At 42.3% G+C, this 27,083-nt stretch overlaps 2 protein-coding genes across 2 annotated transcripts in view; both read left to right on the top strand.

Annotated features, from left to right (window-relative positions):
• nipbla (NIPBL cohesin loading factor a) overlaps positions 1-4,140 on the top strand; it is a 43,833-nt gene extending 39,693 nt beyond the window's left edge. Inside the window, exons 45-48 of the mRNA XM_064936908.1 lie at positions 475-851; positions 1,177-1,351; positions 1,576-1,761; positions 3,220-4,140. Of these exons, the coding sequence (XP_064792980.1) occupies positions 475-851; positions 1,177-1,351; positions 1,576-1,761; positions 3,220-3,573 (1,092 nt within the window). The 3' untranslated portion in view covers positions 3,574-4,140. The remainder of the gene's footprint in view (positions 1-474; positions 852-1,176; positions 1,352-1,575; positions 1,762-3,219) is intronic.
• A 160-nt stretch (positions 4,141-4,300) lies between these two features.
• LOC135513951 (kinetochore protein NDC80 homolog) lies at positions 4,301-25,904 on the top strand. The gene is made up of 17 exons (XM_064937037.1): positions 4,301-4,410; positions 13,153-13,248; positions 13,335-13,415; positions 13,653-13,779; positions 14,004-14,176; positions 17,188-17,290; positions 17,706-17,795; positions 17,878-17,971; positions 18,089-18,189; positions 19,692-19,836; positions 20,084-20,289; positions 20,444-20,596; positions 20,687-20,776; positions 20,873-20,965; positions 23,444-23,574; positions 24,094-24,196; positions 24,375-25,904. Exons 1-17 carry the CDS (start codon positions 4,403-4,405, stop codon positions 24,501-24,503), a joined length of 1,923 nt encoding a protein of 640 aa, XP_064793109.1. The 5' UTR covers positions 4,301-4,402; the 3' UTR covers positions 24,504-25,904.
• Positions 25,905-27,083: the final 1,179 nt, after the last annotated feature.

Here is a 27,083-nt window from a genome sequence, read left to right on the forward strand (position 1 = left end):
ACAATGGGACAACCTCAGAGTTCCATGAGTAGTTTTTTCATTGTTTACATTTTAACCACAAACAACGTGGGCAGGTCTCAATTCCAACAATAGCAAAGCAGGCATTGTGATGTAGAACAATAAGCTGGAAATAGAATGTTTGGAAGGCAAGTTGGTGCCACGCTGCTCAATAGAACTAATGGGAGCTGGCAGGGTGAAAAATGCCCTAAAATAAGACCTGTTTTTTTGTGATTACTTAAACTACGGCAGGCAGCTGTGACATATGGTAATATTATGGAACTGGGCTCCATGGCAGATGCAATTAACTAGTTATCAGAAAAAAACATTTAAAAATGTAATGTGTCCAGCCTATCTTAACATGATCAAATATACTTGTGAAGAGACACACACACACACACACACACAGTACCCATTTTAGAATTCACACAAATAGACAATTTGCTGACAGATTCCCCGCTCTCATTCTCTCCCCAGTCTCTGTTGAAGGAGCCGCGGCGCCGCGAGCCTAAAGTTAGAAAGGAGCGCCAGTCAAAGAACGGCTCTGGCGGGGAGGAGGACGAGGACAAGGAGATCTGTGACTCCCCCAGGAGCGATGAAAACTCCAACCCTGATGATGACGATGAGGTGGTGCGGCGGCCTAAGAAGTCCAAGAGGCCGGTGGCTGTGGAGGAACCCAGCTCTGAGTCGGATTTAGACCTGGAAGACCTGGACGTGGAAGATGTGGACCGGGTGATGCGGCGACTGCCTGAGAACGCCACGTCGCTCCTGGACTTTGCCAACGCCTCGCAGGGCATCCTGCTGCTCCTCGTGCTCAAACAGCACCTCAAGAACCTTTACAGCTTCTCAGACAGGTGTGTATATAACGTGACATATAATACCAATTACAGGTGCCTCACACATGACATCCCTACTAAGGTTTACAGGCAGACGTGGGTTCAAATACTATTCTAAATCCTTTCAAATACTCCTGTTAGGCTAAAGCATAAAAGCTTGAATCCAGGTTCAAATACTCAATCTATGAGGGCAAAATCTCTTTAAAAAATGAATTGATTGTCTGTCTATGACAAACCGCCTTTGAACTCCCCTTGATCACTCATTTGATTGGTTTGATGTGGCTATGGACTTCAGATAATTAATGCACAATGGACAACTCACTCACTTTCTCCTTGTCTGCAGCAAAATCCAGAAGTACTCGCCGACTGAGTCAGCCAAAGTGTACGACAAGGCGGTGAACAGAAAGACAAACATCCACTTCAAGCCCCGACAGACCATCGACTTCCTGTCCAACAACTGGGCCAACGTGGTGTTCACTCACGATATCAAGACGAGGATAGTCAAGCAGTACCTGGATGTGAGTGTTAGGCTTTGGCACCACCTGCATGTCCCAAACACGGACAGAGTTATACTGCCTCTACTTTCTAGCTAGTCATTTTCAGGTCCCTTTTCAACATTTTCAAGTCTTCACTACTTTTGTAGCATGAATTTATGAACTGGAAGAAAATGTGGATGGATGTTACAAAAAACCGTGCACATGGAATGTGACCCGATAATCCTCTGCCTCTCTTGTCCCACTAGTTCAAAACCCTGATGGAACACTTGGACCCAGACGAGGAGGACGAGGAGGGCGAGGCGGCCCAGGCCAGCGCCAACATCCGGAACAAAGCCATAAACGCACTGCTTGGAGGGGCCGGACACGGGCATCTTGCACCAGTAGAGTATGATGAGGATGATGAGAGTGAAGAAGATGAGAGAAACCCTGGGGTGAGACGCACAGCCATGCTTTTCCTTTACCCGCCTTTGCCACTAAATACACACAGCACCTTCAGAAAGGATTCACACCACTTGACTTATTCCACATTTGGTTGTTACTGCTTGAATTTAAAATGGAGTAAATTGAGATTTATTTATTTTTGTCACTGGCCTTCACACAATACCCCATAATGTCAAAGTGATATGTTTTTAGAAATGTTTACAAATTAAAAGCGAAAAGCTGAAATGTCTTTTTAGTCGATAAATATTCAACCCCTTTGTTAAGGCAAGTCTAAATAATACACCTTTTGAGCATAGTGAAGTTATTAATTACACTACAAAGGTACAGGCGTCCTTCCAAACTCAGTTGCCGGAGAGGAAAGAAACCGCTCAAATGTTTCACCATGAGTTTAGAACAGTTAGTGTAAATGGCTGCGATAGGATTGAGAGTGGATCAACAACGTTGTAATTACTCCACAATACAAACCTAATTGAGAGTGAAAAGATAGAAGCCTGTACACAATGACACATTTTTCATCCTGTTTGCACCAAGGAACTAAAGTAATACTGCAAAAAATGTGGCAAAGAAATTAACTTTATATGCTGAATACAAAGTGTTATGTTTGGGGCAAATCCAATACGACACATCACTGAGTACCACTCTCCATATTTTCAAGGATGGTGGTGGCTGCATCATGTTATGGTTATGCTTGTAATTGTTAAGGCCATGGGGAGTTTTTCAGGATAAATTAACTGAATGGAGCTACTAGCACAGGCATAACCCTAGAGGAAAACCTGGTTGTCTACTTTCCACCAGACACTGGGAGATTAATTCACCTTTCAGCATGGCAATAACCTAAAACACAAGGCCAAATATACACTATACAATGTTCCGAGTTACAATTTTTACTTAAATATGCTTGAAAATCTATGGCAAGACCTGAACATGGTTGTCTAACAATGATCGACAACCAATTTGACAGAGGTTGAAGAATTCTGAAAAGAATAATGGGCAAATGTTGCACACTCCAGGTGTGGAAAAGCTCTTAGAGACTTACCCCAAAAGACTCACAGCTGTAATTGCTGCCAGAGGTGATTTTAACATGTATTGACTCTGGGTTGAATACTTATCTAATCAAGATATATTAGTGTTATTTTTATGAATGTTTTACAAAAGTTACAATTTTTCTTCTATAACAGGGTATTTGGTTTATATCGTTGCCAAAAGACGGTTAAATTCATTTTAATCTCACTTTGTAACAACAAAATGTGTAAAAAGTTAAGGGGTGTGAATGCTTTCTGAAGGCACTGTAAAGCATCCAAGATGCACTAAAGCATACTGTTTAGTAGCCTAATCTTGGAATTAATCCCTAGATTAATATTTATAGCTCTGCAACCCAGCCCGAATAAACTCCTGTATGTACCCAGGATAGAGCTCGAATGTAACCACCTATTCTCTTCTCTCCTCAGTCCTCTCGGCGGGCGAGACGTTCGGGGGACCCCGGGAACCTCAACGAGAGCTTGGACTCTATGGACGTCATCGCCATCCATTGCCCCAAGCACAAGGACCGTCCGCAGCTCGCCCGGGTCATCCAGAAGATCAGCACCGGCTACAGCGTGCACTGGATGTCCGGCTCCTTCTCTGGCCCCTGGGCCGACGCCAAGAAACGGGACGGACGCAAAACGGTGCCTTGGGTGGACACTATTAAGGAGTCTGACATCATTTACAAAAAAATCGCCTTGACCAGTAACCACAAACTGAGTAACAAAATGGCGCAGACTTTACGGTCACTGTACGCTGCCAAGGAGGGGACTTCCAGTTAATGAACCCTGCATTGAACCAACACCCCCTATTTCTACGATCACATCCACCCAACCGCCAAACCAGAGGGAAATGTTACTCAAACATTGTTGGAGGCTCCTTCGCTGTTGTGCAGCAGAACCTAGTTGTTTCATTTCTACTCCCACTGTATTATAGATTTAACACAGAAAACTACAAATGTTTATATCTCAGAAAAAAACAAAACATCTGTAAAGAAAAAAAAATAGAATAAAATCTTACGTGAATGTTGGAAATTAGTCCTTTTGATGGTCTTATTAAAGTGTTTTTTGAATTTAAACTAGTACCCGGTGGCTTTCTTTAGCTTAGATATTCTCTGAGATCTGATTTTGTTTACTTTTAATTGTCCATGCTGTTAAATGGCAGAGTCTTCTGGGTATAATTTATTCTATTTCAAGCCACGCATGCAGTATCTGTGGGCTACTTGCAGGATGATATTTTGTAAAGGTAGAGTTTGTTGTATAAGGTCACCCTAGTTGTAAGAGAACAATGGGATCCTAGTCCTTATGGTGGAACAAATACTGCAATAAATTTTCTACTTCTCTTTGTCACTTGTCTTGTTAGTGTTAAATACTTATTTAATTGTTTGAAAAAGAAACTTATGCTCATTATTGTGTGCCGCTTGGAACCCTTAAAAGTAAGCAAATTGCTTTGAACTTGAACGCACGTCCCATCTGACCCATTGCGCTTTCCGTCGAAACTCATGTCGTCACGAGCGTCCGTTGTGCTTAAAGTTTTTGGCGGATTTTTTGACTCGTAGCTTGCTACGTAAAAGCAACATTTTCTGAACGGATTATTTTACATTTATAAAAAATGGAAAGGTACGTATTTATTTGAAAGACGTCTCAATAGGTTGTTGCATCTAATTTATAGCTAGCAAAAATGATTTGTAATGCCTCAGGCGAATTCTAACATTACCTAGCTAACGTTAGCTAGTTTGCTAAATTAGCTTATGTTTTACAAGTCTAGTAAGTACGTTAATTGTATATTTCCCCAGTGGAATGTCATTCGTTGAACAATATAGCTAGCTAACGTTATATCACAGGAAATAAGTTAAGTATTTCCATGTGAAAGTGTCGTGGTGGTGTACATTTGCCCCACGAATGTCGACTGATGTTGCTTTACGTTTCTGAGAACGTTAGGGGTAACGACCACATTAAAAATACCCAAATGCGAGACAACAGGAAGATTTTACAGGACCGTGTAGTTTTAATGTCACATGCACAAGTACAGTGAAATGCTTTTATTGTAAGCTCTAACCCCCAACAATGCAGTAATAAATAACTATGTAATACACCAAGTTGTCTTAAACACGGATATTGTTTGGCATAAGTTATCTAATAAACAAACAAAAAAATAGGCCACGGCATCACTGTCAAGCGTGAATGATGATTATTAACGTTTTAGCAGCGGAATGTCCAAACTGCGTCTGCATGCTCGTCATTTGATCTCCGTTTCATGAGAATTTGTATTTATTTGAATTACTGTTTCTTGCGCAGATAAGTGTTCAACTATACTGAACAAAAATATAAACGCAACTTGCAAAGATTTAACTGAGTTACAGTTAATATCTAACCTTTATTTACCTAGGCAAAAAGGAAATCAGTAAATTGACATTTTTGAGTTTGAGGCCGGTTGGATGTACTGCCAAATTCTCTAAAACGTTGTGGACATTCCTGCAGACAGTATTCCATTTGCATGCTCCCTCAACTTGATATCTGTGGCATTGTGTTGTGTGACAAAACTGCACATTGTTCAGAGTGGCCTTTTATTGTCCCCGGCACAAGGTGCACCTGTGTAATGATCATGCTTTTTCATATGCCACACCTGTCAGGTGGATGGATTATCTTGGCAAAGGAGAAAACTTTATGTCCGTATGGAACATTTCTGCTATATTTTATTTCAGCTCATTAAAATAATGGGACCAACATTACATGTTTTTGTTTATATTTTTGTTCACTAAATATAACCTTCCTGTATTTTGTTTTAATCAAAGCACATTCTTCCCAGTGGCGCACGCTGTTGAACATTTGGCCGCATGATATGTATATATATATTTTTTACTCTTCAGCTAACGTCCTATGAGGTGGTGTTTTTGGTGTAACAGTAATGCTATGCTATTATACTTGGTTATGTTATTTAGAATACAAATGAATCATTGTGATCTTCCAAGGCAGTGATTCAGCTTTGATCTAAACTAGGGATTGTCAACTTTGATGAGGGTGGGGTCCTTCAGTGAGAGGTCTAATGCTTTTATATTTAATTCTTCCCTCCGAATTCATATTCATTATAATAAATAGGCCCATTTAATTTGGTCTGGGTTGCCGTTACAATGAAATGTTTTTTTTGCTCATATAACAATAAAAAAACACGTTGCTAGGTATAGGCAAGGACATAAGCAAAAAGGTACACTGGGATATGACTAAAAATAGTTAATCAGGGTGATTTCTGCACAAATAGACATTTAATTGTGGATTGGAGATGCTTAATTTCCCTTCCATGGTAATAAGATCTTATCAAAAAATAACTTTCTATTAGCATTTATTGTGGTGAGATCATTTTCTTTAAGGATATATATTTTTTTTTATTTAATCAGGTTGTCTAGTTGAGAACAAGTTCTCATTTACAGCTGCAACCTGGCTAAGGCAAAGCCGTGTGACACAAACAACACAAAGTTACACATGGAATAAACGAACATAGTCAATAATACTATAGAAAAAGTCTATATACAGTGTGTGCAAATAAGGGAGGTAAGGCAATAAATAGGCCATAGTGGCGAAATAGTTACAATTTAGCAGTTAAACACTGGGAGTGATAGATGTGCAGAAGATGAGTGTGCAAGTAGAGATACTGGGGTGCAAAGGAGCAAAATAACAGTATGGGAATGAGAGTTGGATGGGCTATTTACAGATGGGCTATGTACAGGTGCAGTGATCTGTGAGCTGCTCTGACAGCTGGTGCTTAAAGTTAGTGAGGGAGATAAAGTCTCCAGCTTCAGTGATTTTTGCAGTTCGTTCCAGTCATTAGCAGCAGAGAACTGTAAGGAAAGGCGGCCAAAGGAGGAATTGGCTTTGGGGGTAACCAGTGAGATATACCTGCTGGAGTGTGTGCTATGTGTGGGTGCTGCTATGGTGACCAGTGAGCTGAGATAAGGCGGGGCTTTACCTCATAGATAACCTGGAGCCAGTGGGTTTGGCGACAAATATGAATGAAGAGCCAGTCAACGAGAGCATACGGGTCGCAGTGGTGGGTAGTGTATGGGGCTTTGGGACAAAATGGATGGCATTGTGATAGACTGCATCCAATTTGCTGAGTAGTGTTGGAGGCTATTTTGTCAATGACATCGCCGAAGTCGAGGATCGGTAATATGGTCAGTTTTACAAGGGTATGTTTGGTATCATGAGTGAAGGATGCTTTGTTGCGAAATAGGAAGCCGATTCTAGATTTAATTTTGGATTGGAGATGATTAATGTGATTCTGGATGGAGAGTTTACAGTCTAACCAGACACCGAGGTATTTGTAGTTGTCCACATATTCTAACTTAGAACCGTCCAGAGTAGTGATGCTGGGCGGGCGGGCAGGTGTGGGCAGCAATCGGTTGAAGAGCATGCATTTAGTTTTACTTGTATTTAAGAGCAGTTGGAGGCCACGGAAGGAGAGTTGTATGGCATTGAAGCTTGTCTGGAGGTTAGTTAACACAATGTTCAAAGAAGGGCCAGGAGTATACAGAATAGAGTTCGACCGATTATGATTTTTCAACGCCGGTACCGATTATTGGAGGACCCAAAAAAGCCGATACCGATTCATCGGTCGATTTTTGTTTTTATACATATACATATACGCACACATTTTTGTAATAATGACAATTGCAAAAATACTGAATGAAAAATGAACACTTATTTTAACTTAATATAATACAGAAATAAAATAAATTTAGTCTCAAATAACATGAGGACATATGTTAAAACGAACCACCAACTTTCATGGGTCTTCAATATTCCCAGTTAAGACGTTTTAGGTTGTAGTGCAGAAAGCAGAGCATGTCTGCATGGTCCCCTGTCAGTCTGCTCCTCCGCTTATCATAAATGATTCCCACCTCACTAAACACTCTCGCTTGGGACCGAAGAAGGTGGGGGACAGAGAAACTTCTTTGCCAGTGGAGCGAGTGATTTGAAGTCTGTCCTCATTCTGCTTCCACCACTCCAAAGGCAAGCCGCTCTTTCTGTCAATGACAGGCTTTGTGAGGTAACGCTCCAATTCAATGTCAAAACTGCCCTGGACTCCAGCCCTGCCCTCTTGGCTTCCAAGGATTCTAGTGTAGAGGCTGTCCACCAGACTGGGTGGCTGATCTACCTGGTCTTCAGCCATGCCCTCTTGGCTTCCAAAGATTCTAGCGTAGAGGCTGTCCACCAGACTGGGTGGCTGATCTACCTGGACTCTTTGCTTTTTTGCACCTGGATCTGGGTCCTCCTCTTCACTCGTCCCATCTGCTGTGGCCTGGGATTTTGTTTCCGTAGTCGGTCAGACTCTTCCTTCAGCCACTCTGTTGCTTTCTCTAGTGCTGTCCCTGAGGTGAAGGCATAGCTCTTGTAATGTGGATCCAGGACAGTTGCCAGCACCAGGCACTTTGTCTCCTCGGCCTTGGAGAACCTCCTTGTCAGACTGTCCAACATGGTCTTCTTTAAGGTTTTAATTCCTTGAGTAGATGAACCCTCCTGCTGTAGCATCAGCTTCAGCACCGACACACTGGGGATTATGCATGCTGCTGTAGAGTTGGAGTGGCTCATCTCCAGTGTCACCTCCTCCGTAGGTGCCAGAGTCTCAATTAGGTTAGAGACCATGTCCCACTGTGCAACAGACAAACAGCTGATGTGTCCGTATTCACCTGCATACACATTCAGTGCACGCCTCTGTTCAAACATCCTCTGCAACATGTGTAGTGTTGAGTTCCAGTGAGTTTGAACTGTTTGGATGATGCTGTGTTTGGGAAGGCTCAAGCTCTTCCTGAATGGCCCTCAGCCTCTGTTTGGCCAGTACAGAATGGTCAAAGTGAGTTGCACAGCTCTTCAACATGGCAATAATGTCTAGCACAGCTCTCTGACTGGATAGGCCATCATTGATTACAAGCTGTAGGGTGTGTGCACTGTAGCTGAAGTCTGGAAGCTCTGCCAGTCTCATACCTTTCACCATGTTTGGCCCACTGTCCCTGAGGACCAACACTACACGTCCCTGTGTGGATTTCCCAGTATTACAACATGGTCAAAAACATCTCTCTGATGTAGTTTCCTATGTGTGAATCATTCATAGTCTTCACATTCAGCCCAACCTGCTTTCTTGTCCAGACATTGTCAATGAAATGTCCACTAAGACTCATCTGTGATTCTGTAGTGCCTGACCAGCAGTCAGTTGTGAATGCCATGTGTGGAGCGTTCTCTGGTGCCACCAGATTCTTCACTTTCATCACAACTCTTTCATGTGTTTTATGGAGCATTTCTGTGAAAATTAATTTTTCATCTTTGATCCTGTACCGGGGTTCAGCGAGAGTTATCAGCCGCTGAAAACCAACGTCAGACACCACTGTGAATGGCTGGTTGTCACACCACTGTGAATGGCTGGTTGTCACACCACTGTGAATGGCTGGTTGTCACACCACTGTGAATGGCTGGTTGTCACACCACTGTGAATGGCTGGATGTCACACCACTGTGAATGGCTGGTTGTCACACCACTGTGAATGGCTGGTTGTCACACCACTGTGAATGGCTGGTTGTCAGTGGCAATCATCTCAATAATTGCTACATCCATCTTCTTGGCCCTTGGGTCTTTGTCCTGCCATTTTGCTTGTTTATTAAAATGTTGTAAGATTGTAGCCTGAGATGTGTCTGTATCACTTTTTCCTTGTGGAAGAATTTGCATTTGCTTTTTTCATCATTGCTTCCTTTTGGGTTTTTTGGTGGGTGTTCTTAAGGTGATTCCACAGGTTGGTGGTATTGTTTGATTTAGCCGTTGTTTACATCTTTATCACAAATAAGACACCTTGCTTTTCCTGGTGCCAACTCCATGTAGTAGTCCCACACTGGTGCTCTGCTTTTCTCTGCCATCTGTAAAAAACACACACACAGCTCTGAAGTGACAACGATACTGAAGAGTCTGCTTAGGAGACAAATACTCTCAACTGTTTGAATAAAAATAGAGTTTAAGTTACCTGTGATGAATGTTGAAAACAAAAACTGTCATTTCTATATGCAGGAAATCCTATTTTAATAATGGGCATGGTAAGAATTGACTACCGAAGTGCGAGTCATAATTACGATGACACCTAGTAAAATCTGAAAAGCGGTTCCTTCAGTCATTTATTCCATAGGATATTTTTAGATTCACTTCAAATAAGGTCTGTGTTTTGTGTAGGCTTACACCACCTTGCCAATTTTATAACTGTAGATATCCATAGTAGAGTTCGACCGATTATGATTTTTCAACGCATATACCGATTATTGGAGGACCGAAAAAGCCGATACCGATTAATTGGATGATTATTTTTTTGTAATAATGACAATTACAACAATACTGAATGAACAATTATTTTAACTTAATATAATACATCAATAAAATAAATTTAGCCTCAAGTAAATAATGAAACATGTTCAATTTGGTTTAAATAATGAAAAACAAAGTGAGTCAGATACTTAGATACTTGTATGCTCAGTCAGATTATATGCAACACAGGACACGCTAGATAATATCTAGTAATATCATCAACCATGTGTAGTTAACTAGTGATTATGATTGAGTGATTTTTATAAGATACATTTAATGCTAGCTAGTAACTTACATTCGCTTACTGCATTCGCGTAACAGGCAGTCTCCTTGTGGAGTGCAACGAGAGGCAGGCAGGTCGTTATTGCGTTGGACTCTAACTGTATGGTTGCAAGATTGGATTCCCTGTGAAAATCTGTCGTTCTGCCCTGAACAGGGCAGTTAACCCACCATTCCTAGGTTGTCATTGAAAATAAGAATGTGTTCTTAACTGACTTGCCTAGTTTAATAAAGGTATATATAAATAAATAAAAATCGGCACCCAAAAATACCGATTTCCGATTGTTATGAACTTGAAATCGGCCCTAATTAATCGGCCATTCCGATTAATCGGTCGACCTCTAATCCATAGGACAAGGTAACTCTGATCAATATTGGCTAAATACAATCAAAGATTTAAAAAAAATTGTAGAGTGGATTTATGAAAGTACGTTGACAAACGTTACCTAAATCCTAGTGAGATTTACACGAGTATCAAAATGCAGAGCCGGTTTAAACACGAAACACAGACCTTATTTGAAGTAGATCAAGAAATTCTCTATGGAAGACATGAACGGTAAAATAACGAAGGAACCCCTTTCAAGTTCAGCCGCAAGTTATTACAGGAATTATAACACGTTGACTATTTCTCTCTAAACCATATACCTTTGACTATTACGAGCCTGCTGCTGCCTACCACCGCTCAGTCAGACTGCTCTATCAAATCATAGACTTAACTATAATATAATAAACACACAGAAATACGAGCCTTGGTCAAATCTGGAAACTATCATCTAGAAAACAAAACGTTTATTCCGTTCCGTATTTTATTTAACGGGTGGCATCCATAAGTCTAAATATTCCTGTTACATTGCACAACCTTCAATGTTATGTCATAATTACGTAAAATTCTGGCAAATTAGTTCGCAACAAGCCAGGCGGCCCAAACTGTTGCATATACCCTGACTCTGCGTGCAATGAACGCAAGAGAAGTGACAATTTCACCTGGTTAATAATGCCTGCTAACCTGGATTTCTTTTAGCTAAATATGCAGGTTTAAAAAATATATACTTCTGTGTATTGATTTTAAGAAAGGCATTGATGTTTATGGTTTGGTACAGTCTTGCAACGATTGTGCTTTTTTCGCAAATGCGTTTTTGTTAAATTATCCCCTGTTTGGCGTAGTTGGCTGTCTTTGTTAGGAAGAAATAGTCTTCACACAGTTTGCAATGACCCAGGCGGCCCAAACGGCTGCATATGCCCTGACTCTGTTGCAGAGAAGTGACACCATTTATCCTAGTTAAAAGACATTCGTGTTAGCAGGCAATATTAACTAAATATGCAGATTTAAAAAATATATACTTGTGTATTGATTTTAAGAAAGGCATTGATGTTTATGGTTAGTTACACATTGGAGCAACGACAGTTCTTTTTCGCGAATGCCACCGCATCGATTATATGCAACGCAGGACACGCTAGATAAACTAGTAATATCATCAACCATGTGTAGTTAACTAGTGATTATGATTGATTGATTGTTTTTATAAGATAAGTTTAATGCTAGCTAGCAACTTACCTTGGCTTCTTACTGCATTCGCGTAACAGGCAGGCTCCTCGTGGAGTGCAATGTAATCAGGTGGTTAGAGCATTGGACTAGTTTACCGTAAGGTTGCAAGATTGAATCCCCGAGCTGACAAGGTAAAAATCTGTCGTTCTGCCCTTGAACAAGGCAGTTAAGCCCGGCTGATTTGTAGGGGTCCAGATTTTGCAGCTCTTTCAGAACATCAGCTGACTGGATTTGGGAGAAGGAGAAATGGGGAAGGCTTGGGCGAGTTGCTGTGGGGTTTACAGTGTTGTTGATCGGGGTAGGGGTAGCCAGGGGGAAAGCATGGCCAGCCGTAGAAAAATGCTTATTGAAATTCTCAGTAGTAAATGTCAGTGGCTTTTCATAGCCGATCATTGCGAGTATCTCTACTGCTCCTGCTGTCTCTAGAGAGTTGAAAACAGCAGGTCTGGGTTCCATAGCCGCAGGCAGAACAGTTGAAACTGGAGCAGCAGCACGGCCGGGTGGACTGGGGACAGCAAGGAGTCATCATGCCAGGTAGTCTTGAGGCATGGTCGTAGGGCTCAGGTCCTCCGAGAGAGAGAGAGAGAGAGAGAGAAAGAAAGAATTACAGAGAGTATACTTAAATTCACACAGGACACCGGATAAGACAGGCAAAGTACTCCAGTTATAACAGACTGACCCTAGCCCCCGACACAGCAGCATAAATACTGGAGGCTGAGACAGGAGGGATCAGGAGACACTGGCCCCATCCGATGATACCCCCAGACAGGGCCAAACAGGCCCTCTCTTAACGATGGCGGATATGATAACGGATAGGACCTTGTGCAGGGGGGGTGCAGGGCTGTTGACCAGGGTAGGGTTATCCAAGTGGAAAGCATGGCCAGCTGTAGAAAAATCCTTATTGAAATTCTCAATTATCGTGGATTTGATATGAACAGGACATGAATGTTTGTTTGTGGGACAAAATGCCAAAATGCCTGACTGTCCCGCACAATCCGGGACTATGTCTCCCTAGTAAGTGGGTGACCCATCCCACTTCCTGCTAGTGTGCCCATCTTTCATTGTTCATATGAAGGCATTTGCAGTTAGTTGACTGGTTTGGGAAACATTTGCTATCCTATTTAAACATTAACTGGCCTGGCTATCCATGTATAGCCTACATGTATTTTTCTGGATATGTCTTTTCTTCATTCTTTCACCAGATCCAGGATGAACCGAGCATCCAGCAGTAGGCTCTCTGAGCTCCCTCAAAGAGTTGAAAGCAACAGAATGAGCATGGTTTATGCAACACCGCAGAGGTTAGTGTTCAAACGAACGTCAATGGAAGTTGCTTTATGGGATATGTATTTGCTAATACAATGGGCATATCAATATTTGTTCACAGCAAACAATCCTTCGGAAAGTTGAACATTCCTAAACCCCAGTCTGTCACATCCGAGAGAAGAACCAGCTTTTTTGGTAGTCGGTAAGTCCCTACACTGAAGAAAATACCATGTTACACCTAGTTCTCTATCACTGTCACCATGCGAGACAAAGACTCTTCCTGTTAGGGAATCCATATGATTGGGAGCCATTTCACACTGCCAAGTTCAGTGGTTCCCAACTCCAGTCCTCGAGTCCCTCAGACAGTACAGGTTTTTATTGTAGCTCTGGACATGTTCACACTGCAGGCCTTACTGCTAAAAATCCGAACTATTTTCAGGACCAGTGGGGCTGGCATGGCTCGCAACAGCGCCTTTGGAGCCTTTGGAGGTGCAGAGAAGATGAAGGATCCCCGGCCCTTACACGATAAGGCCTATGTTCAGCAGTGCATCAGACAGTTGTGTGAGGTATGGATTCCTAATATACTCAGATTTTAAAACACAATTTCACTGAACTTTAAGTCTTTCAATACCGGCCCGAATATTTATACAGTATCTCAGAGTAGGAGTGCTGCTCTAGGATCAGTTGTCACTTTTACATCCTCATGAATAAGATTCTATGACCTGGGGGGGTCTGGTCCTAGATCAGCACTCCTTCACAAAGACACATAATTTCCCTCGTTCTCCTCTAGTTTCTGTCAGAGAAGGGCTTTCCGGGTTCAATGTCAGTCAAGTCTCTCCAGTCGCCCTCCACCAAGGAGTTCCTAAAGATCTTTGAGTTCATCTACTGCCTCCTGGACCCCACCTTCCAGATGCCCACCTCCAAAGTGGAGGAAGAGGTCCCGAGGATTCTCAAAGACTTGGGGTAAATAGTGGTTAGAGTGTTGGGCCAGTAATCGAATGGTTGCTGGATTGAATCCCTGAGCAGACTAGGTAAAACAAAACATCTGTCGTTCTGCCCCTGAACAAGGCAGTTAACCCACTGTTCCCCGGTAGGCTGTCGTTGTAAATAATAATTTGTTCTTAACCTCTCTGGCGATATGTGGGACGCTAGCGTCCCACCTGGCCAAAAGCCAGTGAAAATGCAGAGCGCCAAATTCAAATAAATTACTATAAAAATCAAACTTTCATGAAATCACACACGTAAGACACCAAATTAAAGCTACACTTGTGAATCCAGCCAACGTCAGATTTCAAAAAGGCTTTTCGGCAAAAGCAAACGATGCTATTATCTGAGGGTAGCACCTACGTAAACAAAGAGAGAAAGCATATTTCAACCCTGCAGGCGCGACAAAATGCAGAAATAAAAAATATAAATCATGCCTTACCTTTGACGAGCTTCTTTTGTTGGCACAATATGTCCCATAAACATCACAAATGGTCCTTTTGTTCGATTAATTCCGTCAATATATATCCAAAATGTCCATTTATTTGGCGCGGTTCCAACTTGCACAACGTGACTACAAAATACAGTGCCTTGCGAAAGTATTCGGCCCCCTTGAACTTTGCGACCTTTTGCCACATTTCAGGCTTCAAACATAAAGATATAAAACTGTATTTTTTTTGTGAAGAATCAACAACAAGTGGGACACAATCATGAAGTGGAACGACATTTATTGGATATTTCAAACTTTTTTAACAAATCAAAAACTGAAAAATTGGGCGTGCAAAATTATTCAGCCCCCTTAAGTTAATACTTTGTAGCGCCACCTTTTGCTGCGATTACAGCTGTAAGTCGCTTGGGGTATGTCTATCAGTTTTGCACATCTTGAGACTGAATTTTTTTCCCATTCCTCCTTGCAAAACAGCTCGAGCTCAGTGAGGTTGGATGGAGAGCATTTGTGAACAGCAGTTTTCAGTTCTTTCCACAGATTCTCGATTGGATTCAGGTCTGGACTTTGACTTGGCCATTCTAACACCTGGATATGTTTATTTTTGAACCATTCCATTGTAGATTTTGCATTATGTTTTGGATCATTGTCTTGTTGGAAGACAAATCTCCGTCCCAGTCTCAGGTCTTTTGCAGACTCCATCAGGTTTTCTTCCAGAATGGTCCTGTATTTGGCTCCATCCATCTTCCCATCAATTTTAACCATCTTCCCTGTCCCTGCTGAAGAAAAGCAGGCCCAAACCATGATGCTGCCACCACCATGTTTGACAGTGGGGATGGTGTGTTCATTGTGATGAGCTGTGTTGCTTTTACGCCAAACATAACGTTTTGCATTTTTGCCAAAAAGTTCAATTTTGGTTTCATCTGACCAGAGCACCTTCTTCCACATGTTTGGTGTGTCTCCCAGGTGGCTTGTGGCAAACTTTAAACAAAACCTTTTATGGATATCTTTAAGAAATGGCGTTCTTCTTGCCACTCTTCCATAAAGGCTAGATTTGTGCAATATACGACTGATTGTTGTCCTATGGACAGAGTCTCCCACCTCAGCTGTAGATCTCTGCAGTTCATCCAGAGTGATCATGGGCCTCTTGGCTGCATCTCTGATCAGTCTTCTCCTTGTATGAGCTGAAAGTTTAGAGGGACGGCCAGGTCTTGGTAGATTTGCAGTGGTCTGATACTCCTTCCATTTCAATATTATCGCTTGCACAGTGCTCCGTGGGATGTTTAAAGCTTGGGAAATCTTTTTCTATCCAAATCCGGCTTTAAACTTCTTCACAACAGTATCTCGGACCTGCCTGGTGTGTTCCTTGTTCTTCATGATGCTCTCTGCGCTTTTAACGGACATCTGAGACTATCACAGTGCAGGTGCATTTATACGGAGACTTGATTACACACAGGTGGATTGTATTTATCATCATTAGTCATTTAGGTCAACATTGGATCATTCAGAGATCCTCACTGAACTTCTGGAGAGAGTTTGCTGCACTGAAAGTAAAGGAGTTTCGATTTGTTAAAAAAGTTTGAAATATCCAATAAATGTCGTTTCACTTCATGATTGTGTCCCACTTGTTGTTGATTCTTCACACAAAAAATAGAGTTTTATGTCTTTATGTTTGAAGCCTGAAATGTGGCAAAAGGTCGCAAAGTTCAAGGGGGCCGAATACTTTCGCAAGGCACTGTATCTCAAAAGTTACCTGTATACTTTGCCAAAACATTTCAAACTATACTTTTGTAATAAAACTTTAGGTATTTTTTACGTAAATAATCAATAAAATTGAAGACGGGTTGATCTGTGTTCAATACAGGAGGAAAAAACAAACTAGCTAGCTTTCTGGTCACGCGCCTTATTTTAACAGTACACTTGAAGTGACCCTCGTTTTGAACAGGGCTCCTTCTTCATTCCACAAAGGAAAAACCTCAACCAATTTCTAAAGACTGGTGACATCCAGTGGAAGCGGTAGGATCTGCAAGAAGATCCCATAGAAATCTGGATTCCCAATGAAAACCCATTGAAAAGAGTGACCTCAACAAAAAAAAACAATCTGAATGGTTTGTCCTCGGGGTTTCGCCTGCTAAATAAGTTCTGTTATACTCACAGACATGATTCAAACAGTGTTTTCTATCCAAATCTACTAATAATATGCATATATTATCTTCTGGGGATGAATAGCAGGCAGTTGAATTTGGGCATGCATTTCATCCGGACATGAAAATACTGCCCCCTGTCACCAAGAAGTTAACTGACTTGCCTAGATAAATAAAGGTTTCATTAAAACATTTTTTAAATGAGCTCATTCTGCCGTACATGTTAAAAATGGTCTGTGTGCCAAATGGCATCCCTATTGGCCCTGGCCAAAGGTAGTGCCCTGCATAGAGAATATGGTGCTATTTGGGACTCAGATGTGATCATTTGCTGTTTGCATCTGGTTTTTGTACGCTAGCCCATTCCTCATTCTATGATACTGACTGTATATTTCTGATGGCAGGTATCCATTTGTTCTCTCCAAAAGTTCCATGTACTCTGTGGGGGCACCACATACATGGCCACAGGTCTTGGGGGCTGTTGTCTGGCTCATCGATACTGTGAAGGTGGGTATTAGTACAGCAGAATACTACCTAATCTCTAAGCTCATTAATAACATTAATTGTCTAAATGAAGGTTTGAATAATGAATGTTTATAAAAACATTTTTTACCAGGATCCCCATTAGCCGACGCCAATGGCGACCACTAGTCTTACTGGGCTTCGACATAACGAAATCCTTTACAATTGACATATTTAAAAAGATTAACATGGATTGTGTGTGCATCTATTAGTTACACTTGTCAATACGTGAACAACAAAGTTAGGTCACATGGGGCAGAGGCCTTGTGCCGTGAACGGTTACTTTATTTTTGAAACCAGGTTTGTTGTTCACTGGCGCCATGTAAGATGGGAGTTTCATGCAGTCGTGTCTCTGTATAATACTGTATGTTTCCTTGAATTTGTTCTGGTTGTTTTGCAGGTCTTTTGCTGTATGAGTGATCAGGACCTGCTCTTTGCTGATTTCTCTGACGGAAGCACTGAGATTGAGGACGGGGTTGAGTTCAACAAGGTACAGAAACAACTTACTCACAACAAAACCATTTAGGATGTTAGGTCTCTATTTGACCCTTCACGATCCCTTCTGTTTCTAGCTCTTTCTGGACTACACCGCTGAAACCTACAACAAGTTCATGCAAGGAGCGGATACGTTTGATGAAGAGGATGCAGATTATCTTGCTAAACTAAGTAAGCAGTGATGACAAAGTCATTGTTTTTTAATTGTGAGTTGTGCCTTTTCCTTCCAAATGAACATGTAAAAAATAACCAGCAACAAACGCATAAAACGCCAACTTATATTTACAGAGAGACTTTACAACGTTGACGAAGGGCTTCTCGCATCCATGGAGGAGAAGTACAGGATTCTGAGTGATGAGGTTGAACGACTGGAGAAAGAAAGTCAAACGGTTCGTCCCTTTAATCTAAGGTCTGTATATACAGTGCATTCGGAAAATATTCCACATTTTGTTATGTTACAGCCTAATTATCAAATGTATAAAATATTTCCTCTCATCAACTTACACACAATATCCCATAGTGACAAAATTTTTTTTATGTGTTAACTTGGACTCCAAGTTGTGGTAAATTCAATTGATTGGACATGATTTGTAAAGGCATACACCTGTCTATATAAGGTCCCACAGTTGACAGATCAAAAATCAAGATGAGGTCGAAGGAATTGTCCGTAGAGCTCCGAGACAGGATTGTGTCGAGGCACAGATCTGGAGAAGCGTACCAAAAAATGTCTGCAGGATTGCAGGTTCCCAAGTTCACAGTGGCCTCCATAATTCTTTAATGGAAGACACAAAGACTCTTCCTAGAGCTTGTTGCCCGGCCAAAATGAGCAATCAAGGGAGAAGGGCCTTGGACCAGAATTCCTCTTTGGAGATGGGTGAACCTTCCAGAAGAACACTCATCTCTGCAGCACTCCACCAATCAGGCCTTTATGGTAGAGTGGCCAGATGGAAGCCACTTGTCAGTAAAAGGCACATGACAGCCCGCTTGGAGTTTGCCAAAAGGCACCTAAAGGACTTGACCATGAGAAACAAGATCTGAAATCTTTGACCTGAATGCCAAGCGTCACATCTGGAGGAAACCTGGCACTATCACTACGGTGAAGCATGGCGATGGCAGCATCATGCTGTGGGGATGTGTTTCAGGGACTGGGAGACTAGTCAGGATCGAGGGAAAGATGAACAGAGTAAAGTACAGAGAGATCCTTGCTGAAAACCTGCTCAGGACCCCAGATGAAGATTCACCTTCCAACAGGACAACAAGCACACAGCCAAGGCAATGCAGGAGTGGCTTTGTGCAACACGTCTCTGAATATTCTTGTGTTGCCCAGACAGAGCCCGGACTTGAACCCGATAGAACATCTCTGCAGAGACCTGAAAATAGCTGTGAAGTGATGCTCCACATCCAACCTGATAGAGCTTGAGATGATCTGCAGAGAAGAATAGGAGAAACTCTCCAAATAGAGGTGTGCCAAGCTTGTAGTGTCATACCCAAAAAAGAGGCTGTAGTCGCTGCCAAAGGTGCTTCAACAAAGTACTGAGTAAAGGGTCTGAATACTTATGTAAATGTGATATTTCAGTTTTTTATTTTGCAAAAAATTTGCTACAATTGATAAATTGTTTTTGCTTTGTCATTACGGGGTGTTGTGTGTATTTTGATGAGGGGGAAAAAACACAATTTAATCTATTCTTGAATGGAACAAATGTGGCAAAAGTCAAGTGGTCTGAATACTTTCCGAATGCACTGTATTTATAGATTTTTCCAAGTTCTGCGACTGAATATTGTACATCTCACCTAGTTTAAGCAGTCGATGAGCTGTAAACGTGCCAGTTACGTTTTGAACAGAGCCATTTGATTCACTATATTTGTAACCATTTTATTCACTTTGGAGCAGGACCGATTGATGGTCAAAAGAACGGAGAAAGTCAAACTTCAGACAGACCTGCAGAAGCTGCAGAGTTATCGCAGTAACCTGGAGTCTTTCAAAGCCAACCTGGAGAACAAAGCCTCTGGATTGGCCGAGGAGCTGGAAGCATCGGGTAAAAATACATGACCAAACATTGCTACTCTCGTGGCTTGGCTGGTCTTTCGGTATTGACGCAGCCTCCAGGACACTTTTCTCTTTCTAAAGTGTCTGTATATGTGGTCTACCGCCCTTTGACACATCTCTCTATCTGTCCCCACTTCCTCTCATTCCCTGTTGAAACTAAATTTGAAAATCCATTAAAATATACCTTTTTAAAAATGGCTACTCTCCTGGAAATCCTGAAACGCTGTCCTGTGTAGGACTTCAAGTGGAGACCCTAAAACAGGAGGAGTCCCGGCTCCAACACATCTTGTCCACCCAGAAGTTCACTCCCGCAGACATTGAGAGGATCAACTGGGAGAAGAGGGAGCTGCAGCAGACCATCAACAGCCTGAGCAAGAGCCTGGAGCAGGCCGAGCAGCACATGTGGAACGAGGAGATCGCTCTGGCCAAGGCCAAGGAAACGGTAAGGAGTAGGATGCTGGCCTGATACGACTGCATTCTATACTCATCTGTCTGGTAAATAAAGGTTCAATAAGTATTTTTTTTTTTAAATAACTAGCTAGCTATGAGCCAGTGCTGAACAGTCTTCTCAGTCTTAACCACTGCTAATGATTTAGGCCGAAGTGAAGCTGGCCGAGTACCACAAGCTTGCCCGCAAACTGAAGCTCATCCCTGTGTCTGCCGAGAACGCATGTGGCCACGACTTTGAGATCAGGACCTCCACAGAATACGGACCGTCCACCATGGTTCATTGCAGAACACAGATTCAAGTATGGCGATTTAGTTCTCATCGAACAATCGCTTTATTACAACAGGTGTGTGTTGTATCTGGACCTAATTCTGTGGCTTATTCTCTACAGCAACTACTGAGGAAACTGATCACTGATGTGGATGAGGAGTGTAGTCGACTGACAGACATGAAACTAAGCCTGGAGGAGTCCATAGAACAGGTACCGAGACAATTCATTGTGTTTCTTAGAAGTCTGAAGGTTTTGTCCCATTTTTTTGGGTGCTTCTTTTTAATAAATGTACATGGTTTCTTTCAGGTGAATTCCAATATTTCAGATAAAGCGAATGACTTGAAACAACTGAGAGAGCAAATCCGTAGGCTCGACGAGCAGCTCGAACAAGACATGCAGGTGGGTTATATTTTCAATATTACAAATGTTTGAATATTGTATACAGGAACCCATCTGAAATATTGCTTCACGGGCCAGTCATTTATTGATCAGGAAGTTGTGTCAAAGTGAATCATTGGTCCATCCACGGTTTTCCTATACAGCTCATAGTCTAATAAGGACCATAATGGAAACAGCTTTTCTTGTTCTCCTCAAATCAAATTGTATTAGTCAGATGCGCCGAATACAACCGGTGTAGTCCTTACAGTGAAATGTTTACTTACGAGCCCCTAACCGACAGTGCAGTTTAAAAAAAAATCCAGATAAGAATAAGAGATAAAAGTAACAAGTAATTAAGAGGAGCAGTAAAAAATATGAATATATACAGGGGGGTGCCGGTACAGAGTCAATGTGGGGAGCACCGGTTAGTTGAGGTAGTATGTACATGTAGGTAGAGTTATTTAAAGTGACTATGCATAAATGACAACAGAGACTGGGAGGGGGGGCGATGTGAATAGTATGTGTAGCCATTTGACTAGATGTTCAGGAGTCTTATGACTTGGGGGTAGAAGCTGTTTAGAACCATCTTGGACCCAGACTTGGCGCTCCGGTACTGCTTGCCGTGTGGTAGCAGAGAGAACAGTCTATGACTAGGGTGGCTGGAGTCTTTGACATTTTTCAGGGCCTTCCTCTGACACCGCCTGGTATAGAGGTCCTGGATGGCAGGATGCTTGGCCCCAGTGATGTACTGGGCCGTTCGCACTACACTCTGTAGTGTCTTGTGGTCGGATGCCGAGCAGTTGCCATACCAGGCAGTGATGCAACCAGTCAGGATGCTCTCGATGGTGCAGCTGTAGAACCTTTTGAGGATCTGAGTACCCATGCCAAATCTTTTCAGTCTCCTGAAGGGGAATAGGTTTTTGTCGTGCCTGCTTCACTACTGTCATGGTGTGGTTGGACCATGTTAGTTTGTTGGTGATGTGGACACTAAGGTGTGTGTGTTGTTACCTACTCTTACTTGAAGCTCTCAACCTGCTCCACTGCAGCCCCGTCGATGAGAATATGGGTGTGCTCGGTCCTCTTTTTCCTGTAGTCCACAAGCATCTCCTTTATCTTGATCACGTTGAGGGAGAGGTTGTTGTCCTGGCAACACACGGCCAGGTCTCTGACTTCCTCCCTATAGGCTGTCTCGTTGTTGTCGGTGATCAGGCCTACCACTGTTGTGTTATCGGCAAATGTATTGATGGTGTTGGACTCGTGCCTGGCCGTGCAGTCATGAGTGAACAGGAAGTACAGGAGGTGGCCGAGCACGCGCCCCTGAGGGGCCCCTGTGTTGAGGATCAGCGTGGCGGATGTGTTGTTACCTACCATTACCACCTGGGGGCGGCCCGTCAGGAAGTCCAGGATCCAGTTGCAGAGGGAGGTTATTAGTCCCAGAGTCCTTAGCTTATTGATGAGCTTTTGAGGGCACTATGGTATTGAATGCTGAGCTGTCCTCAATGAATAGCATTCTCACATAGGTGTTCCTTTTGTCCAGGTGGGAAAGGGCAGTGTGGAGTGCAATAGGGACTGCATTATCTGTGGCTCTGTTGGGGCAGTATGCAATTTGGAGTGGGACTAGGGTTTCTGGGATGTTGATTTTGACTTCAGCCATGACCAACCTTTCAAAGCACTTCATGGCTACAGACGAGAGTGCTACGGGTCGGTAGTCGTTTAGCCAGGTTTACCATAGTGTTCTTGGGCACAGGCACTATGATGGTCTGCTTAAAACATGTTGGTATTACAGACTCGGACAAGGAGAGGTTGAACATGTCAGTGAAGACACTTGCTAGTTGGTCAGCGCATGCTCGCAGTACACGTCCTGGTAATCCGTCTGGCCCTGCGGCCTTGTGAATGTTGACCTAAGGGTCTTACTCACATCGGCTGCGGAGCGTGTGATCACACAATCTTCTGGTACAGCTGGTGCTCTGATGCATGTTTCAGTGTTATTTGCCTCGAAGCGAGCATAGAAGTAGTTTAAGCTCGCCTGGTAGGCTCATGTCACTGGGCTGCTCTCGGCTGTGCTTCCCTTTGTAGTCTGTAATGGTTTGCAAGCCCTGCCACAACCGACGAGCGTCATAGCCGGTGTAGTAAGACTCAATCTTGTATTGCCTGTTTGATGGTTCGTCGGAGGGCATAGCCGGGATTTCTTATAAGTTTCCAGGTTAGAGTCCCGCTCCTTGAAAGTAGCAGCTCTAGCCGTTAGCTCAGTGCGGATGCTGCCTGTAATCCATGGTTTCTGGTTTGGGTATGTACGTACGGTCACTGTGGGGACGCCGTCATCCATGCACTTATTGATGAAGCCATTTATTTTAAATGGATTGTTTCCACATCTGTGGTTAAATTGTGTTTTTTTATCATTTAGAAAAATGACATCCCTCTCTCTGTGTGTGTGTGTGTGTGTGTGTGTGTGTGTGTGTGTGTGTGTGTGTGTGTGTGTGTGTGTGTGTGTGTGTGTAGGACATTGCCCATGAGGAGCAGAAGTGGTCTGCTGAGATGGAGTCTGTGGAGACCCACCGCAAGCTGCTGGAGAAGAAGGTGACCCTGGGCTATGATGAGTCTGTGGAGCAGCTGAAAGCTGCACAGCAACAGTGAGTAGTGCTCCTTCTACCAATTATTTTGGACCAAATCACAATGGTGAGGGCTACAGGGCTTAGTTTCAAGTTTTATTGTCACGGGCACAATTACAGTGAAATGCCTTTCTTTCCTGACTGACATGGCAGTAATCAATATCAGTAGTAAAAATATTATACTGATGTGAAGTAGGACACGAGAAATAGAACCATGAATAACACGAGACAGTAAATAAGCTACTGTTTATATACAGGGTCAGTTCCAATACCATATTTACAATGTGCAAAGATACAAGGGTTAAACTAGCGTCCTGTCCAGGGGGTGTGTTTGTGCATCAAGCTGCCTCACACAACAAAAACAGGAGATATGCTCCTGCCCTATGAGCCGTTCTGGCCCGGACAATGATACTTTATTTGCGTGTACAGTATGTTTAGGGCTTTACAATTATTTCACAACCACATGAAGTTTGTTTTCATTGTTCATATCTAAAAATAGACCCCCCCACCCACCACAGTATTTGCCTTTCTACTCCACAGGTACCATCTTGTTCTGCAAGAAACCAATGAGGAGCGGCGGACTGTGGTTAACAACCTTGCCAGTGTGTTAACCACGGCTGCCAACCACCTGTCCATTGTAGAGGTCAGTCTCCATCTTGCCCCTCACCTGTCGTTCACAAAGCCACTGCCCCCCTGCACATCTCGTCTTTTATTTAAATATGTATTTTATTCCTTGTCTTGATATTCCTTTTTACAATAACAACTTGATTTGACAATGCCTGTCTTTCTGAGCCTGAAATTCACATTGTGATCATTTCCAGAAATTCTTAGAGGATCAACACAAGCGAGTAGACAGGGTGTACGCGGAAGCTTTCCGGGAGGACGAGGTGGACATTCAGAAGATGAAGGACATTATGGAGAGCTTCATCGCTAAAGTAAATAGCATGTAGTTCCATGCTTTACTATACAAGCTGACATGAGCTCTAACTCTTTACTTGGTTATTCCATTCATTCCATTGGAACCATCCCAGAGGGCAAAACTTGGTTTAGTGACGTTGTGACAACAGAAACTAGTTGAAATGACATCATGACAACCAGTTTTGCCTGTTGGGATGAGTGCAGCTTTTCTTCTCTTCTAAGTGACGTCTTTACTGACCACGGTGAGCAGAACATCATTTCCAAAGGGCCGCACCATCTTCTGCAGTTTCCCTGGTCACTGCTCTAAAGCATTGGGAACTTGTGAGACCAGATGGGAAGACTGTATTGGGTGCTGGTCGAAAACATGTTTCAATAGGAGTTTTACTTTGTTCATGTACCACTGGTGTACTGTTAAACCTTTTTTTGTAAAGTATTTTATTGTTGTCTTGTGTTTCTCATCTGTCTAGCCATTAGATTTCAGTGTAAGGCTACATTTACATTACAGCAGTTTCTGGTCAGCTGGAATATTTTTTTAAATTTAACCTTAATTTAACTTGGAAAGTCAGTTAAGAACAAATTCTTATTTTCCAATGACAGTCTACCGGAGAACAGCGGCAGAATGACACATTTGTACCTTGTCAGCTCGTGGATTCGTTCCAGCAACCTTTTGTTTACTGGCCCAACTCTCTAACCACTAAGCTACCTGCCGCCAAATATACACTACCGTTCAACAGTTTGGGGTCATTTAGAAATGTCTTTGTATAAAAAAGAAAGAAAAGCAACAACAAAAAAATGTCCATTTCAAATAATATAAAATTCATCAGAAATCCAGTGTAGACATGGTTAATGTTGTAAATTACTTTTGTCGCTGCAAACAGTTGGTATTTTATGGAATATCTACACAGGCATACAAGAGGCCCATTATCAGCAACCATCACTTCCGGTCTCAATGAAGAGGTGACTCTGGGATGCTGGCCTTCTCGGCAGTGTTCCTCTGTCCAGTGTCTGGGTTCTTTTGCCCGTCTTAATCTTTTCTTTTTATTGGCCGGTCTGAGATGGCTTTTTCTTTGCAACTCTTCCTAGAAGGCCAGCATCTCGGAGTTGCCTCTTCACTGTTGACGTTGAGACCGGTGTTTTGTGGGTACGATTTAATGAAGCTGCCAGTTGAGGACTTGTAAGGCATCTGTTTCTCAAACTATACACTAATGTACTTGTCCTCTTGCTCAGTTGTGCACTGGGGCCTCCCACTCCTCTTTCTATTCTTGTTACAGGCAGTTTACGCTGTTCTGTGAAGGGAGTAGTACACAACGTTGTACCAGATTTCAAAAACAAGGACATTTCTAAGTGACCCCAAACTTTTGAATGGTAGTGAATATTATGGTTATTTGATTTTCGCTGCAGTTTGATACTTTAAATAAAGATATGTATCCCCATGTCGTGTCTTTACTATCATTAAATTGAAGACTTCGTTTTTATCAAAGATTCTCTGTAATTAGTATTAAGCGATCAAACTGATTAATCATATAACTGTAATTAACTAGGAAGTCGGGGCACCAAGGAAAATGTTCAGATTAAAGTGATCATTTCCTAAAATAACTTTTTAGGTATTTTCATATCTGAGCCATCGTCTTCTGGTTAATGAATTATTTACTTTACCTTACGTTAGTCTCATTCCAAACGTCGTAAATTGTTGGTTATTTGAACAAACCCAGTCTTCACTATGAGTCATCCATACATCAATTGTCTTAAATCATTTATTTATTACTAACTAAGTAATTCACAGAAATGCATAAACAAACAGTACATATGGTTACAAGAAATGATAGGAGAATGTGCCCTAGTGGGCTAAACCGGAATCGCGGCTTGGTGGACAAAAGGGAAGTGGTGGTGGACCAAGAAGTCACTACAAAGTGATCATTATAACAATAGAAATGCTCATCCTTTGCACATGAGCACTCACTCATTCGGGAACGATGTCAATCAATATATATTTTTACTCTGTGTCGTCTTGATCGCTGGTGAAAAGTTAGTTTATTTTGTAGAATTGTCCATCTCTCCCTCTGTTGCTGTTAGAGTGGATTGTTCAGGGGTGACATTCATTTGCAATAGGAATGGATGTTTCGGCGGTTGTCGTTCTTTGCGTTCAATGATACCGAATTCCTAGCTGCAGACTAGTAATTAATATCAAAGACTTGTTCTTATTCTGTCGGTATCGATAGTCTAAGAGTTTAACCACGTGGTATGGTTAAAAGATTCAGCAATGGTCTGCAACCTTTGTACTCCCGTGAATGAGAGAAACATGGTCTGACTGAGAATTTCTCAAAGTTGTGTTTTATTCGGAATTGCAGAAAAAGGGCTGTCCCAGGATGCCTGACCCGAACTGGGCTCGGGCCGTCCTCTGATTTTAGTTCAACGCAAAAGGGAATTGGAGTTTCCTTCATTAAACAGTCCAAAATCACATTACACAATTTTACAAACAGTATCATACTCACTCATTCATCTTATACAACAATTAGATGTAAACCTCATATCTAAGGCTAATATATAAACAGCGTTATGGTAATGTGGCCACACCATCTCCCATGAGCTTCCCAAGTTGTAACAAACGGACC

Source organism: Oncorhynchus masou, chromosome 1 (assembly GCF_036934945.1).
Source record: "Oncorhynchus masou masou isolate Uvic2021 chromosome 1, UVic_Omas_1.1, whole genome shotgun sequence".
NCBI lineage: Eukaryota > Metazoa > Chordata > Actinopteri > Salmoniformes > Salmonidae > Oncorhynchus > Oncorhynchus masou.